This window comes from Lepidochelys kempii, chromosome 15 (assembly GCF_965140285.1).
Source record: "Lepidochelys kempii isolate rLepKem1 chromosome 15, rLepKem1.hap1, whole genome shotgun sequence".
Classification (NCBI taxonomy): Eukaryota; Metazoa; Chordata; order Testudines; family Cheloniidae; genus Lepidochelys; species Lepidochelys kempii.
This window is the reverse complement of record NC_136394.1, coordinates 14,905,235-14,922,106: the sequence shown is the minus strand read 5'-3', so window position 1 is coordinate 14,922,106 and position 16,872 is coordinate 14,905,235. Positions and strand designations below refer to the sequence as shown.

General features: G+C 40.7%; 1 protein-coding gene across 6 annotated transcripts in view; it reads right to left on the bottom strand.

Moving 5' to 3' along the window:
• Positions 1-16,872, bottom strand: part of PI4KA (phosphatidylinositol 4-kinase alpha) — a 101,199-nt gene that overhangs the window by 31,952 nt on the left and 52,375 nt on the right. For all 6 annotated transcript variants that reach the window (XM_073312507.2, XM_073312503.2, XM_073312502.2 and 3 more), the window contains exons 20-34: positions 15,944-16,052; positions 15,126-15,262; positions 14,086-14,219; positions 11,830-11,912; positions 10,033-10,103; positions 9,795-9,919; positions 8,941-9,022; positions 8,009-8,092; positions 7,553-7,642; positions 6,186-6,305; positions 4,053-4,145; positions 3,439-3,595; positions 3,018-3,145; positions 1,787-1,945; positions 1,378-1,529 (exon numbers count right to left, since the gene is read on the bottom strand). In XM_073312507.2, the coding sequence (XP_073168608.2) occupies positions 1,378-1,529; positions 1,787-1,945; positions 3,018-3,145; positions 3,439-3,595; positions 4,053-4,145; positions 6,186-6,305; positions 7,553-7,642; positions 8,009-8,092; positions 8,941-9,022; positions 9,795-9,919; positions 10,033-10,103; positions 11,830-11,912; positions 14,086-14,219; positions 15,126-15,262; positions 15,944-16,052 (1,724 nt within the window). The remainder of the gene's footprint in view (positions 1-1,377; positions 1,530-1,786; positions 1,946-3,017; positions 3,146-3,438; positions 3,596-4,052; positions 4,146-6,185; positions 6,306-7,552; positions 7,643-8,008; positions 8,093-8,940; positions 9,023-9,794; positions 9,920-10,032; positions 10,104-11,829; positions 11,913-14,085; positions 14,220-15,125; positions 15,263-15,943; positions 16,053-16,872) is intronic.

Sequence of the window (16,872 nt, the reverse complement as noted above, 5' to 3'; positions counted from 1 at the left end):
GCTGAAAAGTCCCAGTCTTATTAATCTCTCCTCATATGGCAGCCATTCCATACCCCTATTATTTTTGTTGCCCTTTTCTGAACCTTTTTCAATTCCAATATATCTTTTTTGAGATGGGGCAACCATAGGGTGACCAGATAGCAACTGTGAAAAAACAGGACAGGGGGTAGAGGGTAATATAGGCGCCTATATAAGAAAAAGTCCCAAAAAACGGGACTGTCCCTTTAAAAACGGGACGTCTGGTCACCCTAGGCAACCACATCTGCGTGTTGTATTCAAGATGTGGGCGTCTCATGGATTTATATAGAGGCAATATGATATTTTCAGTCTTATTATTTATCCCTTTCTTAATGATTCCCAACATTCTGTTCGCTTTTTTAACTGCCGCTGTACATGGAGTGGATGTCGGACCATACTAATAACCATGGCTCTGCCCAAGCCAAACACGAACAGATTTTTTTAAGCAAAAGATGGACTATGTCAGGACACAAAGTAAAATAAAACTACATATCATGGGCTGAACAGAAATCTGGTGTATGTGCGTGCAACTCAATTCTCTTCAGAGTTGAGTTGCTTCTACCAGGTCTAGGGATAGTTAGAGCCAAATTCAGACATTACGTATTTATCTGTAGAGTACTTCAGAGCAATGCAAATTTGAACTAAAAGAGGGGAAAAAATCCTTATTTTTAAAAAAGCAGAAAACAAAATCATGAAACATTTTCACTCTGCAATGTTTGCCTAGTATCGCACTTCCTTGCCAAGGCATGTGACATACATATTACATAAAGACTGCCAATTTGTTTTGCTGGAATGAAGGCAGCACTAGTCAAAGATCGTGCTTTATTACGTTATCATTCTATTCTCTCATAATTGGAATGTGGTGGTAGGTTTTCGTATTTCACTGGCATTGATGCAGGATGAATTATCTGAAGAGATGGGGGCCAGATCTCTCTCATTCAGACGCTCTGGGCAAACTGCATTTCCTTCACCATCAACCTGAAACTATGGCTGGAAAACAATGGGACATGAAAGTCTTCAAGCTAGTAATCCAGAAAAATGGATACAATGGTTCTACTAAATGATCTCTGGGGTGATGTATGAATTACACCAGAGACTGATGCAAAACTGGTATTTGTGGTAAAAAAAAAACTTTCAGAAGTGCCTAGAATGACTTAAGACGCTAAGTCACATTGACTTTTAATGGATTTAGCCTCCTACGTGCTTGAGTCACTTTTGAAAATGGGACTTAGATTACTATGTCATTCTTGGCACTTCTGAAAGTTTTATCCTTTGAGATGAAGAACAATTCCTATACTCAGCATTTAGCTCTTTGTCCTCCTACCCCACACTCCTTCTAAGAGAACAAATATCACTCACTTGAAGCGGGGTCCAATAGCTGCCACGTGTCGGTTCAAACTGCTCTTTGCCCCTCCAATATTCAGAGACAGGGATCGCTGTAGCAGGCTGGAGAAGATCTCGACCTGATCAGAACTACAGTACTTGGCTATTTCAAATCTCTGCACCAGAAACTGAGGAAACAAAAAAAACAAAGGAAAATGTAGCTCAACAAAACCAGAACCTTGCATTTCTCCCATTCTTATGCACCTCTGCAAACATGAAAACATCACCTTACACTAGGCACAAAAGTACTACAACCATGAACAGTGCTACTGGTCCAAAAACAGAAGTCCAAAGGCACAGAGCAGCTCAGTCTTGGCGCCTGTTGCCTGCATCCTCCCATCCCATCATTATCTTAAGTGTAACAATGCAGAAAGGGGGTACTTGCATCTATCCAGATGTAATGTGGTGTGACCTCTGGAGGGCAAGGCCTTGGCTGACTCTCTTCTGAAGCAGCTAATGGATCTGCTTCTTTCTGCTCAGTAGAAAACAGGCCAAATTTCTGCTCCACTGTCATTTGCCAGGCTCCTGCCATTTCTCGCATGAACTGTGAAAATAAAGATTAGTGTTTGTTGCTCCAAATGCGTTAACTTGTTTGCAGGACCTAACCTCCTTCTTTATATCAGCATGGAGCACACTAGTTCTGAACACCCCACCATATCTGAAACTTTGAAACTCATCAGAAAGGTCTGGGGCTAATCATCACCGTGACTAAGCCTACTTCTCCATTTCAGCATAACTCCCTGCACATATTGGGAACTTCTCCCTAAATTACCTGAGAGAAAGTGCTGGTTTTCGGTCATTGTAGCCATTTCGACATGCAGTGGTTTCAGCCACTACACCGCAGCAGTTACCACATCATTACTGCTAGATTTAGTCACATTTCAGGAAGTACAGCTGTTTAGCCCATTACAGGACAATAATAGTTCTAACACACATAGCTCGTCATTCAGGGTATTAATGCCAGAAACTAAATGGCATTGCTAGCCAAATTCCTTTCATTCCTCAGAAGAGGTGTTCTGGCAAAGCAGGAAAGAAAAATTCAGGCCTGGTATGTACAAAAGTTGTACCAGTTTGTACAACCGTTTTGCACTGATTTAGCAGACACTTTTATTTCAGTTTAAACCAGATTTATTTAAGCTAAACTGAAATCAGATACTTTGAAACCAAAATAAAAGTGTTCATACTGGGGTTTGCAACAGTTTAATTACATTGGTTTAAAAACCTAATTAAATTAAACTGGTGCAACTTGTGTGTGCAGATATGACGTGAGCTTGAAGGTATATATCTCGAGCCCATAGTTAATGCTATATAAGGGAAAATTTCCAGCACATCTGGCTTAATCATCCATGTATTCTGAAAGTGATAAAGCTTCTCAATTGAACTGGCTGAAAGTACAGCAGGCGATGTGTAATTAAAATCCACGTCCAGCAGTACAGCCAGAGAGTGAGATTATCCACATGATAACACCAACTCATTAGCACACTGGGAAATCTTGACTCAAGAGATCAACAGTTGTTTTTAACATGCCCATTTTGCATGGATTTATTCTAAATGAGATTTCACTCCTCTCTTTTTTTCTTGAAGAAAAACCTGAATCACTGACTGAAGCTCCCTACCGGTACTTCTATTCCATTCTTAGCAGCAAGTAGCCACTCCCAGCAAGCAATTGCTGTTTCCATGCCATGTTCAGTGAACATTCGCAGGGGGCCCCAGCACAAGTGATGCAGGAGCTGAGGGTCACAGTCTGAAAAAACAAACAAACAAACATTCACACAGCTTTCTTTAACAGAGAAAATAGGAAAAAGTTTTCAAGTCAGCAGGAAATTGGTCTGCACAATTTGTGACAATCAACTCCAAACAAATAACGTCTAGCTGTGACTTCAAGAGGTTTTCCCTGAATTAAGTTTACTGGATAGAACACCGTTCTGCTTCAGTTTATACTCACTGGATTTGTGTATAAAGCATCTATAATTGTAATTTAGTGCTAAGAGCATCAGCACTCAGAAGTACAAAACAAAGTTCCATTTGTTTTATTACCTTTGCTACTTATTAGCATTGCAGTCAACATAAACATGGCCTGGGTGTAGACTTGAGGCTGGCCTGGTTCTAGTGCATCATTTAGTTGCTTGATCATCAGTTTATTCAGGTCAGATACCCGACCTGTAGCATTTGAGAAATGAATCATTCCAGCCACCTGTAAAACATATTTCTTTGGTCAGTGGTGATGAGAAAAATCTCTACATGGCTGACTTTTTTTTTTTTAAACTGTTTGGCACATGCTGGAGTCTGCGAGTATTCACAACTCAGCATGGAGATCCAATGCAGGCCTTGTGATATTTTCTTGATACTACATTTTGCTAACATTACTGAGTAAACACAAAGAAGAACAAGGGTTTTATTTGCAACTGAAATATCAAAAAATCTTTACAAGACCAGAAGTGAAATGATCTCCTCAATGAACTGTGTGTATTATGCCCTAAAACTAGAAAAGATAATGTTCATTACAGCCCTTGTTTAGATGTACAGGATGATGCCTCTTTGCTATTATAGCTGCATTCTACTTAATCCTCCATTTGAAAGCAAGTACAAGTGAGAAAAGCAACATGGCCAACTGGGGAACTCCATGAGTTCAGGAAAAATTCTATAGTTACCTCTCCTGCGTAGCGATTGCGCAAGTTAAGAGAAGACATAAAGTTGGAGTAATCTTTCTTTACACAGGCTGGTCTTTCAGTTAGCTGGGTTGCCTATAAACAACAGTTGTAATGGTTATCAACTGTTAATATACAAATACTGTGTTATCCATATACACTGTCTGGACTTTTAAACAGATCATCCATTCGGTACCAAAAACTGAGAACACTAACAACTGGATTACCACCATGGCTACCAGAACAGTATCAAAGAGCATATAGGTTGATCTCCCTAATACTGCCTCATGCTGGTGTTAATGAGGAAATAAAGGAATCGGTTGTGACAAAGCTCCTTCCCCAATACCTGCAGCCACGCAGGGCTTCACTGGATCAGGAGTTCAGGTATAGGTAGTGCCCTACCAAATTCAGAGCTATGAAAAACGCGTCATGGAACGTGAAATCTGGTCTCCCCCCACATGAAATCTGGTCTTTTGTGTGCTTTTACCCTGTACTATACAGATTTCATACCATGCCACCCTTACTTCTGCGCTGCTGCCTTCAGAGCTGTGTGGCCGGAGAGTGGTGGCTGCTGACTGAGGGCCCAGCTCTGCATGCAGCAGCTCGACCTTCAGGGCAGGGCTCCCGGCCAGCCGCCGCCGCTCTCCAGCTACCCTGCTCTGAAGGCTGCGCTACCACCAGCAGCAGTGTAGAAATAAGGGTAGCAAAACCGTGCCCCCCCATAACCTTGTGACACCCCCCCCAACTCCTTTTGGGGTCAGGACCCCTACAATTACAACACTGTGAAATTTCAGATTTAAATAGCTAAAATCATGACATTTACGATTTTTAAAATCCTATGACCGTGAAATTGACCAAAATGGACCGTGAATTTGGCAGGGCCCTGGGTATAGGGAAGAGCAGCCTCCATGAGGCTATGACTCCTATTCTAATGAATAGCGTCAAAGAGGGGGAAAGGGGCAAGGAGCATGCAGAACCATGGCTGAGTCCTCCTCATGTGCCAGCTTGCAGAGCTGTCTAGGTGCAAAGGAGGGAGCATTCTGCCTCTGACAATAGACGGTCATGCACTCACCATCCCCCTACCCCTTTGCATAACATAAGGGCTCCTGAGAAATATGACTCCGAGTCACTACTCTGTTTGGGATCTCCTGGGATAGCACATCTATGCCCCAAACTCAGGACAAGTCTTGATACAGCCAAAATTTCAGAACTACTTGTATTGCAATTTCAAAACAAATAAGCAAAAATACAATTACTTCTCTATATTCCCCTTCTCAAAAGGGCCAAAATTCCTATGGATTACAAATCAGTGTGGATTAGCTAGGTGCAATCAGGCAAGAATCATCTAATTTCTATTTTAAAATCACCACCCTGATATTGAGTCTCAACAGAAAATCCACAAGGCTCAGCAAGAACACTGAAAATCCAGCATTCAGTTAATAACAGTCTTCTGCAGTCCTGCCTAGGGCTTGCTCAGTTCACTGGCAGATAGATAAACTTGTCACAACTATTTGTACTACATACTTCGGATGTCATGCTTGTGCAATAACCATGGTTTTGCTTACAGCAGCGAACCGAGGTCCAAAGTAATAAAACAAGAGATGAGGAAAAAGACAGTCTGCCTTTCTGATTAACAATGAAAGGGTTTTATTTTCATTTTGATGTGCAGGGCCTTAGTCACTCAGATGATCATTAAAAGGAAGACTTTCATCTATTGATTTGAGAAAGTATATTGTCAGAGTATAAACATCTAATGCAGCTTAACAGTACACATGAAGTAGTGTAATGTAACAAAGTCCACATACGTACATGCACACGGGCCTTTTCAGACTCTACAAATAGTTAGCGCATTTCTATTTATATATCACTTAAAAATGACATATGTAATACTAAACCCTTGCTAAAAGTACATCAAAGACTTGAATATACAGTTTTGTGCTTAAAGACACAAGATTTACAGTTTAACTTGTAGTATCTCTTACCTCCCAACCATTCAAAGGAGGAAGAACATGCTTAAAAGACACATTCCTCTTCATTTCAAAACAAGGGATGCTCCAGAATGGACACCTGGTATGTTATTTATGATATGCATGACTTACAGCATATAGGATTACTTTGTTGATGCCCGATACTCACCCCCAGGGTGGTGTTTTGTCTGTTGTAGCCTGCAAAGTGGAGAATGCTTTCTGTAGCCATAGCCAGCCCGGTGTGCTGAGACAAGCCTGACACCCAATTCTGATGTTTATTTAGGTACTCCTAAGAGGCAAGGAATCAGATTCCTTTGAAGAGCACTGTAATTTTCAAGAGCAGCTAGCTCATTTCAAGTATTACACACATTAAACTACCAAAAGATTTATTATACACACATCTGACAATTTAATTAGGTTGACTCCTTGTTTTCCTTTCTAAACATTGCTCCCTCAGCACTAGGAAAGCAGGACTTTTGTTCCTAAGAGTTCCTAAGACATTAGGCCCTTTTGAAACTCTCATCCTAGAAGCCTAAAATAAAAAGGGATTTTTCTCTCTTTTGTACAGAGGATGAAGCAAACCTAATAGGGATCTAAAGTTTGAAGCAAAGATCGTGATTTTGAAAACCAAGCACAAATGTTCTGCAAAAAGAGGCATTTTAGACTCCATGTAAGATGAAGTGAGATGGAAACACTAACTGTCTTGCTCTGCTAGAATGAAGATTGAAAAACTAGTGTCCACTCTTCTTTTACAGGCGGGAATACAAATGTAACAGGTAGATCTGAAGTACTACAGACTATTCTTGAGCCTCTCCAGAAACTGCCACATCAGTGCTGAGGGAGGAAGAGAGGTAACAGAAAGCAGGTTACTCTAGAAACTCTAACCTGCACTAAAGATTAATCCCCACCTCCCAGGACAGGGTTAACAGAGATGTTATCCTGCTCCCATGCTACCACGACTCAGCAAAAGGTATTAGCAGCAGGATAAAGTCCTTACTTGCTAAGTCACAAAATTCAGTAGTTTACCATGGTCTTTTAAGTTAGCAAAGGTTCTACTGTATTTGAAAGAGAATTAAAAGTCTGAGAAAACCTCTCTCTAATAGCAAAGCAGCAAAGATGTTGCATTCTGATCACCTGCTGAGAATTTAAAAATGCATGAATTTTTATGCACATTAATCAGAATGTATCACTCGCATAACACTGAATCAGAGAGTAATTAAACCTCCTCAACATTCTGCATTCTTAACATAGAATCAAAGCGGAACAGAATGGCTGAAGTACTGAACATTAATTTGAACAACTTAGCAAAGATATTGTTTGAAGGCTACTTCAAAAACAAAATTAAATTGCTACTGATTTTAGTGATGCTTCCATTATTGTGGGGGGCAGGGAAAAATAAGGAATCAGAATAGCCAAAAAGTTACAAAATAAGTATAAATGCATTTAGTCGAATGATATACGGTGATTTCAAGGTAGGTGAACTTTGTACATTTCTGAGGATCGTAAATTATTTCTTCACAAATTCAAGTTAGTTACCTGAAGGTGGGACTTTGTGACAGAAGGAGCCCATTTCATTGCTTCTTGAAGAATCATCCCACACCGGGCAGCAAAGTCCTTCACTATACTCTAGGAAAAGTGCATTGATACACCAGTCAGCCAGCCAATAATCCACAAACAGCATTGTGCTTAGTGGCATAGTAAGCAACATTAAGGGCACCAGCCAGAGACAGCTCAAGAGACTTTTAATGGCATTAGGATATTGCAGCCTATTTACAAAAAGTGTGTTCTGGGAGGCAGAAAACTGTTATGCTTTAGTAAGGTGCAATTCTGAAACAGGGAAATTCAGAATGAACTTCAAAATGTCTGGTAGCTAAATTACAGCTCATGAGCCTTACCTTAGAAGGCACCTTCAAAACAAGACTGTTCGGAGTAGCTGACTGAGACAAGTCAATTAAACTGCTTTTGACCACCTCATCAAGAGAAACCACTTACCTCTCTTGATTCATATGTATCAGGGACAGTGATTCTATACGGGGTGTCTGGAATGTCATAGTATGGTTGGTCCTTGTGAATGTCCTAAAATAAAGCATGTTAAAGTCTCAAAAAGAAGCAATTCACCCATGTCTGATTGACTTGTTCATTACAGGCTACACTTTTTGCTTTGTTAAGTCAGTTTGCTAATGACACTATCCATCCCACAAAGCAGACTCTTGCATTTTGGTTTTGTTTTCAACATGACCATAACTATAAACTATCTTATGGTTTAAAACGAAACATGAGAAAATAAATAAAATAGTACTTCTATAGCACTTTTCTTTCTTCAAAACACTTTACATACAATAATGCATTAATCCTAAATTAAAATAATCAAACTGCACACTTCTTACCTCGCATAGGGATTCTGAGTTTTAACTGATTAATAATGTTTGTAACATAATTTATGATCTTTGGATTTAAGGTGATTTCAGAAATGTAAGTTACTATGAAAGGTTTCAGAGTAACAGCCGTGTTAGTCTGTATTAGCAAAAAGAAAAGGAGTACTTGTGGCAACTTAGAGACTAACCAATTTAGTTGAGCATAAGCTCAAATAAATTGGTTAGTCTCTAAGGTGCCACAAGTACTCCTTGTCTTTTTACTATGAAAGGTGTCTTTTCTTGGATATTATCAAGCAACTTAAAACTCCAAATAAGCAGATCTTCAGGCAAAATCATTATCAATGTGAAATGAATAATTTAAATCAAAGAAAAAAAGGGGGGGGGTAACACTACACCACTTAGCCACTTCATTGTTGAATGATGTATAAGGTATGTTTTGCAAACATGCACCTTCAGTTGTATCTGGTATCTCTGTTCCACTGTTATGAAAACTTTGGTCAATATACATGCACTTTCTATCAGCAATAAAAGGGTTAATAAAGTACTCACCGCACTGAGAGAGAGTGACAGCGTCTGGAGGATATCTAACATGGTCTTGAGCACAGTTCCACTCCACAGTAAATGAGGGAACCTAAAATAAAACAAGTTCACACTGAATAGACAGGTGAAAAAAATTATGCCTTCACCAAAAGGCGCAGAAGATACACACAGAGCAATGTCTCTATGTGTAAACCTATACCAAACATAAGGGATTAAGTTGATCATGGCTCACAACAGATTGGAGTTGTCAAAAGCTCTCTTTGAAGGCAGACTCAGAGGGGAGATTTCCAAGGGCACAGAGGCAATCGGGTACACAACTCCCATTGAAAATCAAGGCAATAACGTCAGGCTACATGACTTCAGCTCCGTATCACCCATGTGTGCCAAGGAGGAAAGGAAAGGGAACTAAAGAGCAGATTACCATTTTAACCTACATTTTGTTTTGTTCTTGATTTTCAGTATTTTCTGTAAAAACACATACTAAATGCACTACACACTACTGGCCAGCAGAGGGCACTGAAAGCTTAGTTGAATTACACACAGCATGATAAAGCAGAGTATAGTTTTGCATTTAACATTCTGCGATGTGGATCATCTTGTGTGGATACTAGGAAGAGGATTGCAATAGTAACTAAGCAAGGATTTCAAATGGGATGGATTTCAGAACCAGGATAACATTTTAGTAGCCCTCTAGGCCTTTTTTAACCATCAGAAATTTTCATCTTTGCTATGTACAAAATGACTGTTTGACAGAACTGGCAGTCACGAAATCTAAATGAATGCCCTATACAAATGCATTCTTCTTCTTGATAACCAAGTAGGCAGTCTGAAAAAGGTAATATAGCAGGGATGTCTATACTCACTTATCTACAAGACCAGATAAGTATTTGTCTGCAACCCTCCTGATCCTCTTGTGAATGTGGTTAAAATTCACTAGGAGAAAGTGAGCATGTCGCTCCAGCTCCTCTTCATTCTCTTTAGTTTTAGCCTAGATATTCCAAAGAGAGGCATGACACTTCTGTGTTTTTAAAAAGACTTTCACAAAAAAAACAAACACACACACACACTTTACACTGCAGTTCTCCTTCCCACTTAGCTTACTTTATCAGCCATCATCGTAAGGAAAGCTTCAAACACCTTATCTGCAACAGCTATCACACACTGCATCATCCCTGGAGAAGAATCAAGAAAAATTTTGTGCTCTGTTATAAGAATTAAATTTTCCTTGGATACTGCACCATTAACAGTTAAACATGTTTATTTGCACTCAGCCAACACTGAATCAAGCTGCTTTACAATTCTAAATAATGTTCATTCCAGCAAGAGCAAGTTTTTTTTTTAAAGTTGAAAATAAGCCACCACCAGTTGAAAATAGCATTTAGCAGTATCCTCCTCCTCTTATATGCCACAGCTCTGCAAAATAGTAACTTTGTTTATCAATAGAATATCTCAAATTAAAACATGAACAGTTTAGCTATTTGGTAAGAGTGGTTTCTACAGGTTATACTGTAGTTTAATAGGGGGCATTTATACTCAAGGGATTCTTCCTACATATTTACTACCTTACACTTGCTGCAGTTCTATATAATCCAGATGAAATGACAAGAGATAAACATGTACATTTCTCAGTGGCGGCTGGGGAGGAAGTGTAATTGCAATCACGTTTACATACTAAGTTAGAGCTATTAATAACCCAACAACAAAGAGTGGTGATGGGACCAATTATCAACTTCAGGAGTTTCAGAAAAAAGCACTTGGGCAGGAGTTGCTACAAAACCTCACTCTGAACACAAATCTTTGGCAATGGTTTTGATTCAATGGACTACCCAAAATATGTTGAGAACCAGAAAGTAGTTCCATAAATTGCAATCAAACCTCTTCATGCATATAGTGACAAGTGACCATAATGCTGTTTCATCAGTGAAATTTTAATGGAGAAGACTGTCCTGTCTGATTTAGTCTTCTTCCCCTCACCGTTTTCAGCTAGTATCAGCTGATGGATATTTTTTATTTGCTTAAAGTTTACACTGACACAATTTATAGGAAATTTGACTGAAACACTGAGTATACCTACTCCATACTAGGACTATGTCATTGGGTATGCACACACTGCACTGACTCAAGTCAAAACTTTTAATAATGACCAGACTACTCTGAACATAAAGGTGACTTGCAATTCTCTAAGGCTATGTCTATACTGGCAACTGAATGACAAAATGTGTGTCTTCCGTCGGTGTTAACACCACCCTGCCAACAACACAAATGCGGCTCATTGGGGGGGGCATTTTTTGTCGGCAGGAGACCGGACGAACAGCAGCTGTGCTGCACAACTTTTAGCGGCTCGGCTGTAGAGACAGAGCTGCAGTGACACAGCCATATCGCTAAAAGCTGTGTAGTGTAGACGTAGCCTAACACGCCTCCTGAAACAGGCGCACACTGTGCAACAACCCCACCCTGGAGCAAAGCAGCTAGACCACTTTTTTTCCCATTTCACATCTGGCCTTATTACAGGTTAAGAGACAGGAGCTTAGCGCAACAGAAAGTATGTAACAGAGCGTTTTGCCCCCAAAGGGAGTAAGCGTTAGTAAGAAATGAGAGCACAAGCAGATATTGCCTACATGCTATGTTGTAAGAAAAATAAGCAGTTAGTGGTCAGCTGCGATCTAAAGAGTTCATTTGCAATGGCTTTCTGGCCACCAAGCCAAAATGTACGGTCCACTTCTGATAAAGTCAAAGACTATCTCTGACATGCACAATTCAAAATACTTCATACTTTAAAGCATATCCATGTAATGCAGGTTCACTTAAAATTGACCTAATTCCATTAATTTTGTTCTAAAAGATATTAGCCAGACAAATTTTACTTTCTCAGGTAGCATATAGCTGAGGTAATCTTACCAGATTTGTCTTTTTGAATAGCTTTATCCTCAAAATAGCAAAACATCACTTGGAAGCGATCTTGGTCTGTTGAACGCAATACCCTAGGAGGATAATAATGTAACACAATCAGACAAAACTAAACATGGAAACCATGCCTCATCCCTATAGTGCAGCGATTGTCAAACTTTAAAAAGAAAAGGAGTACTTGTGGCACCTTAGAGACTGACAAATTTATTTGAGCATAAGCTTTCGTGAGCTACAGCTCACTTCATCGGATGCATTCAGTGGAAAATACAGTGGGGAGATTTATATACATAGAGAACATGAAACAATGGGTGTTACCATACCAGACAACTTGATTATCACTACAAAAGGTCTTCCCCCCTCCCACTCTCCTGCTGGTAATAGCTCACCTTAAGTGATCACTCTCGTTACAGTGTGTATGGTAACACCCATTGTTTCATGTTCTCTATGTATATAAATCTCCCCACTGTATTTTCCACTGAATGCATCCAAAGAAGGGAGCTGCAGCTCACGAAAGCTTATGCTCAAATAAATTTGTCAGTCTTTAAGATGCCACAAGTACTCCTTTTCTTTTTGCGAATACAGACTAACACGGCTGCTACTCTGAAACCTCTCAAACTTTAGCAACCCAAGGACCCTCATTTTGATTTAAAATTTTTCAGGGACCCCCAAGCCTCTCCACTCCCCTGCCCCCTTCCCCGAGTCCCCACCCCACCCTTTCTCCGAGGCCCCATCCCCACTCTGTCCATTCCCCCCGCCTTTCATTGCTCTCTCTCCCCCACCCTCACTCACTTTCACCAGGCTCAGGCAGGGAGTTTGGGTGCGGGAGGGGGTGCAGCCTCTGGAAGGATTTTGGGTGCAGGCTCTGGGCTGGGGCAGGGGGTTGGGGTGTGGGAGGGGGTTCAAGGTTCAGACTCTGGGAGGGAAAGAGTTTGGGTGCACATCCCTCTGGCAACAGCTTCTAGGCAGGGGAGCCAGGGGGTCTCCACGCGCTGCCCCTGCCTGCAGACACTACCCTCACAGCTCCCACTGGATGCAGTTCCTGGTCAATGGGAGCTGTAGAGTTAGCACTCAGGGTGGGGGCAGCACACAGAGACCCCCGCCCCCACCCATGGCCACAGGGATATGTCAGCCGCTTCCAGGAGCCAGGGCAGGTAGGAAGCCTGCCTTAGCCCCGCTGAGCCACCGGACTTTTAGCGTTCAGGAGGCGCTGGGAGGGAGTGGGAGAAATTGATCAGCGGGGCCTGCAGACCCTGGAATACCCTTGGGGACCCCAGTTTGAGAAACACTGCTATAGTACATACCCACACATCAAGAAACTAAATTACAATAAGATTTAACACCTGAGCCTTTGGGTCTATTTTCAATTAACAAGGGTTTGGGGGAAACATTTTTTGCTACTAAGCAAACAATTCACATTGCTATTGGAAGTGGGAAAACTTGCACAAAGTTCACCAATTTGGTGAGTTGTTTTTGGTGTATTTCTACAAACAAACAGAGACCCCACTCTTCTTTACATGCTGCATTTGCTCAATATGGCAATGCCTACCAGTATTTAAAAAACTGCACTTACAGTATGTCTGAAAGGCTTTTGTGAATAAAAATATTTGTCCTTATTGTTTAATGCCAAACAGACATACAACTTAGCGGTTGTTCCCACCTTCTCCAGTAAGAGCCCTCTTCAGCTCTCACCCACAGTCATTCTTTGATAGCAGTCATTAGGAATTTTGTATCCATTTAATGTACTGACTTGCCAGTGTCTATTTCTGTGTATTTTTAATTGCAATGCCGAAATGCACCAGTCAAGAGCAACAATTGTATATCGGATCTACTGATTCCGTAACCATGATAACTTTGAAGCATCATGGATGACAGTCTGTGCTATGCCTCCAAGAGGTTTGGTACAGGACTCGCAGTCCAGGGGAGACAGAGCTGAGGATGTTTTAAACTCGCAAGAGGTTCTTCAGAAGGCAGCGTTATAGCTGCCTTCCATTGTTCCTACACCAGGGGCTTGGGGGTTTTGGGTCGCTTTATGTCACTGCAGCCCTTTTGCCTGCCCTACCGGGCCTGGGCAGAGATGAAGATTTCACTCCCAGGGTGAAATCCTGGCCCCACTGAAGTCAATGACAAAACTCCCATTGACTCAACCAGAATCAGAATTTCACCCTGTGTCCCCAAGTTTGGCCGAAGGGTTCATGAAATGCCAGAAACCAAAGATTAGGAAACCAACCTGTAGTAATAAAAATATACCTCATATACTCTAGACGGTAAACAGACAGTAGATAGGTAGACATAGCGAAGTCCAGCTTATTGATCAGAGCAGACACTTCTGGAGGAGGATCCAAGAGATTTATGATGGTGCTCCGTAACTCATTCAGTTCAGCCTAAAGGTAAGCAACTTCAGAATAAGGAGCGAGCAAACGTGGTGGCACTCTCTTTATTTGCATTCTGAAAAGGTTTAATCTAGGTTACACTACTGATTATACCATGCCTTTAAAAACAAAAAGCCTTCACGCTCATTTGCATCCAGGTAAAGAAGATATAAAAAAGGCACATAGCACTTACTGGTGGCACACAGTGAAGTACTGGAATAGTGCATAAGATGCATTCGTGCGGCAGCAGGAAACATCAATGCTCTTACTCAGAAGAAGTCAAGTTCAAGAGCTCAACACAGTTCATTAAAAGTGAGGGACAAACTGTCTGCTGGAGTAACGAATGAAGTTATACCAGCAAAGAATGTGACTCTGTTTTACACTTGTCATTCATCCTTGACTTTTTTATCTTGCATTGTAAACAATAACTCACATATTTCTGTTACAGTCTATCATGCAAACATAGGGAGAAAAAAGTGGACAAGTACCAAGCCATAGGCAATGGCAAAAGATGAAGGCTCAGCTAGGAGCCACTTTAATAGAGAGAACTACAGAATGTCATTTTACTCCAAAACCAAATTCATCCCATCACTGTTCTGCAGATTTCATCTGCAGACACAAAAGGAGAAAACACAAAAACATCATTAGGTTTCCCTTCCCACAAAGACCTGATTTAGCCAACAGAGGATTGCTGCCGCTAACAAAAAACACACTTGTACTACTTAATACTCTTGCTTTTTGTTCTGCTAAGTCATGCACAGCTTACAGGATGCAGCAGTGCATTTGGAAAGCTGCTGTTATTTAATGAAGGGAGTCAGGTGAAAACATTATATTGCTGTCCTAAGCAGCATCTGCTGGTTACTATCTAATATATTATTTTAAGTCTGAAGGGGCATAATGGAAGAAACAGTTTCTTACAGAAGTCACTGTGTCATTTTTCATGGCAGAGTTGTACTGAAGAACAGATCGAAGAGGTTCTTTGCTGGGAAATGTGAGCAGTGGAGACTTAGTGGCTATCTCACATACCCCTTCATACCACTCTTCCGGCCAAAGACCTGTAGTAGAAATTTGGAGGCGCAGGGAGGGGAGAGAAAGACAAACCATGTCTAGGAGAAACATCCTAATATACTCCCATTATACTGGGTCAACTGATGAGGCTACTATAGAAACCTAAAATTAGTGTAGTGATTTTTCTACTGATCCTCAGTTGGTTATCGCCAACAGATATTAAGATTCAATCCATGAAAATAAGTATCACCAAGTTTTGTGCTACCTCTTTAAACCATCTTTTCACACATTCAGGTATATACCTTCAAACTAATGGCTCACTTTCCAAACATGTAATAAACCTGTTCAGATGGCTGCAGGTGAAACCTCTCAACGTATAAGCAGTTTCTACTTTGCCTGTGTGTCATCCCTGACCCTCCCATGCTAGATCAGAGCCATCACACATTTATATTTTCATGCACAGTCCAACTAGCCCATGCCACTTGTGAACTGAGGATGTAAACAATAATAAATTGTACGCTTCTGTAGTCTGGTCCACGGCAAAGTAGGGCACTTTGGACACAATGCAATCTGTCATCAGAGGAGTGCCGGGTAAGACACCTGCCTTGTGGTTACCCCTAGTCCTTCTAGATCTCTATAGTCAGTGCTAAACAGCTGATTTGCACTTACACACGATATAAACCTAGGTCTACCATCAATGCATCTTTTCCCACTGGACAGTATACTACCTGATCCCTCCACAGCAAATCCCATAAGTACCGAATACAGCCAAAAATCACGGAAGAGCTTCTGTAACCTGGGTTTGGCCTCCTTGATGGGTGGTAAACGTCTGGTGAGCTAACGTGAAAAGGAAAAAATAATTAGGGGATTTCAATAATTTTAATCACTTGTTAAGAGTCAGTCAATATAGCCTCATATTCTGATGATGTTCTAGCATTTCAGAATTTAGTTTCTCCATCTGTTTCAATATATTAATAATAACGTAGTTACTCTTAAAATTGCTGATATTGGAAGAATAATCATTTGATTGTGTTACACTGCCTTAGCAATACTAATTTTCAAAGCTGATTTAACAGCATCTCACTTTCTGCTACAGATAAAATACTGTAGAGCTATAGACTCACTATAACAGAAAAGATAATTTAGAGTTGCAGAACGTGTGGCCTAAGGATTATATGCAGATTCTGATCACCACCTCCTGCAACCTGTAAGGTGCGGACAATGCTGTTCAACTTACTTTATTGCTGATGAACTTGAACAAGCAGCAATTTCTAGTCCTCTATCAAAGTATTACTATAATTGTTTATTATTTGTTTTGCAGTAGTACCTAGAGAACCCAATCACGGATCAAGCACTACACACATCCACACACACTCCCACAGTCCCAAAAAGATGGTCCCTGCCTCAAGGAATTTACAATCCAAGAAGAGACAAGACAACAGGTAGACACAACTAATAGATGGAGAGAGAAGAAAGTCACTGTAAAACAATTATGACCAGTGTAATAAACAGCAGTCACTTTCAAGTGACTGACATCAAAACCTTAATAATGTTATTTTAACTTTGTTTTGTATGTGTCATATGTATATATACAGTGCACAGCTACAGAAAGAGAGCTAGCTACATCATCCAAAAGTATACACATTCTTACACACCA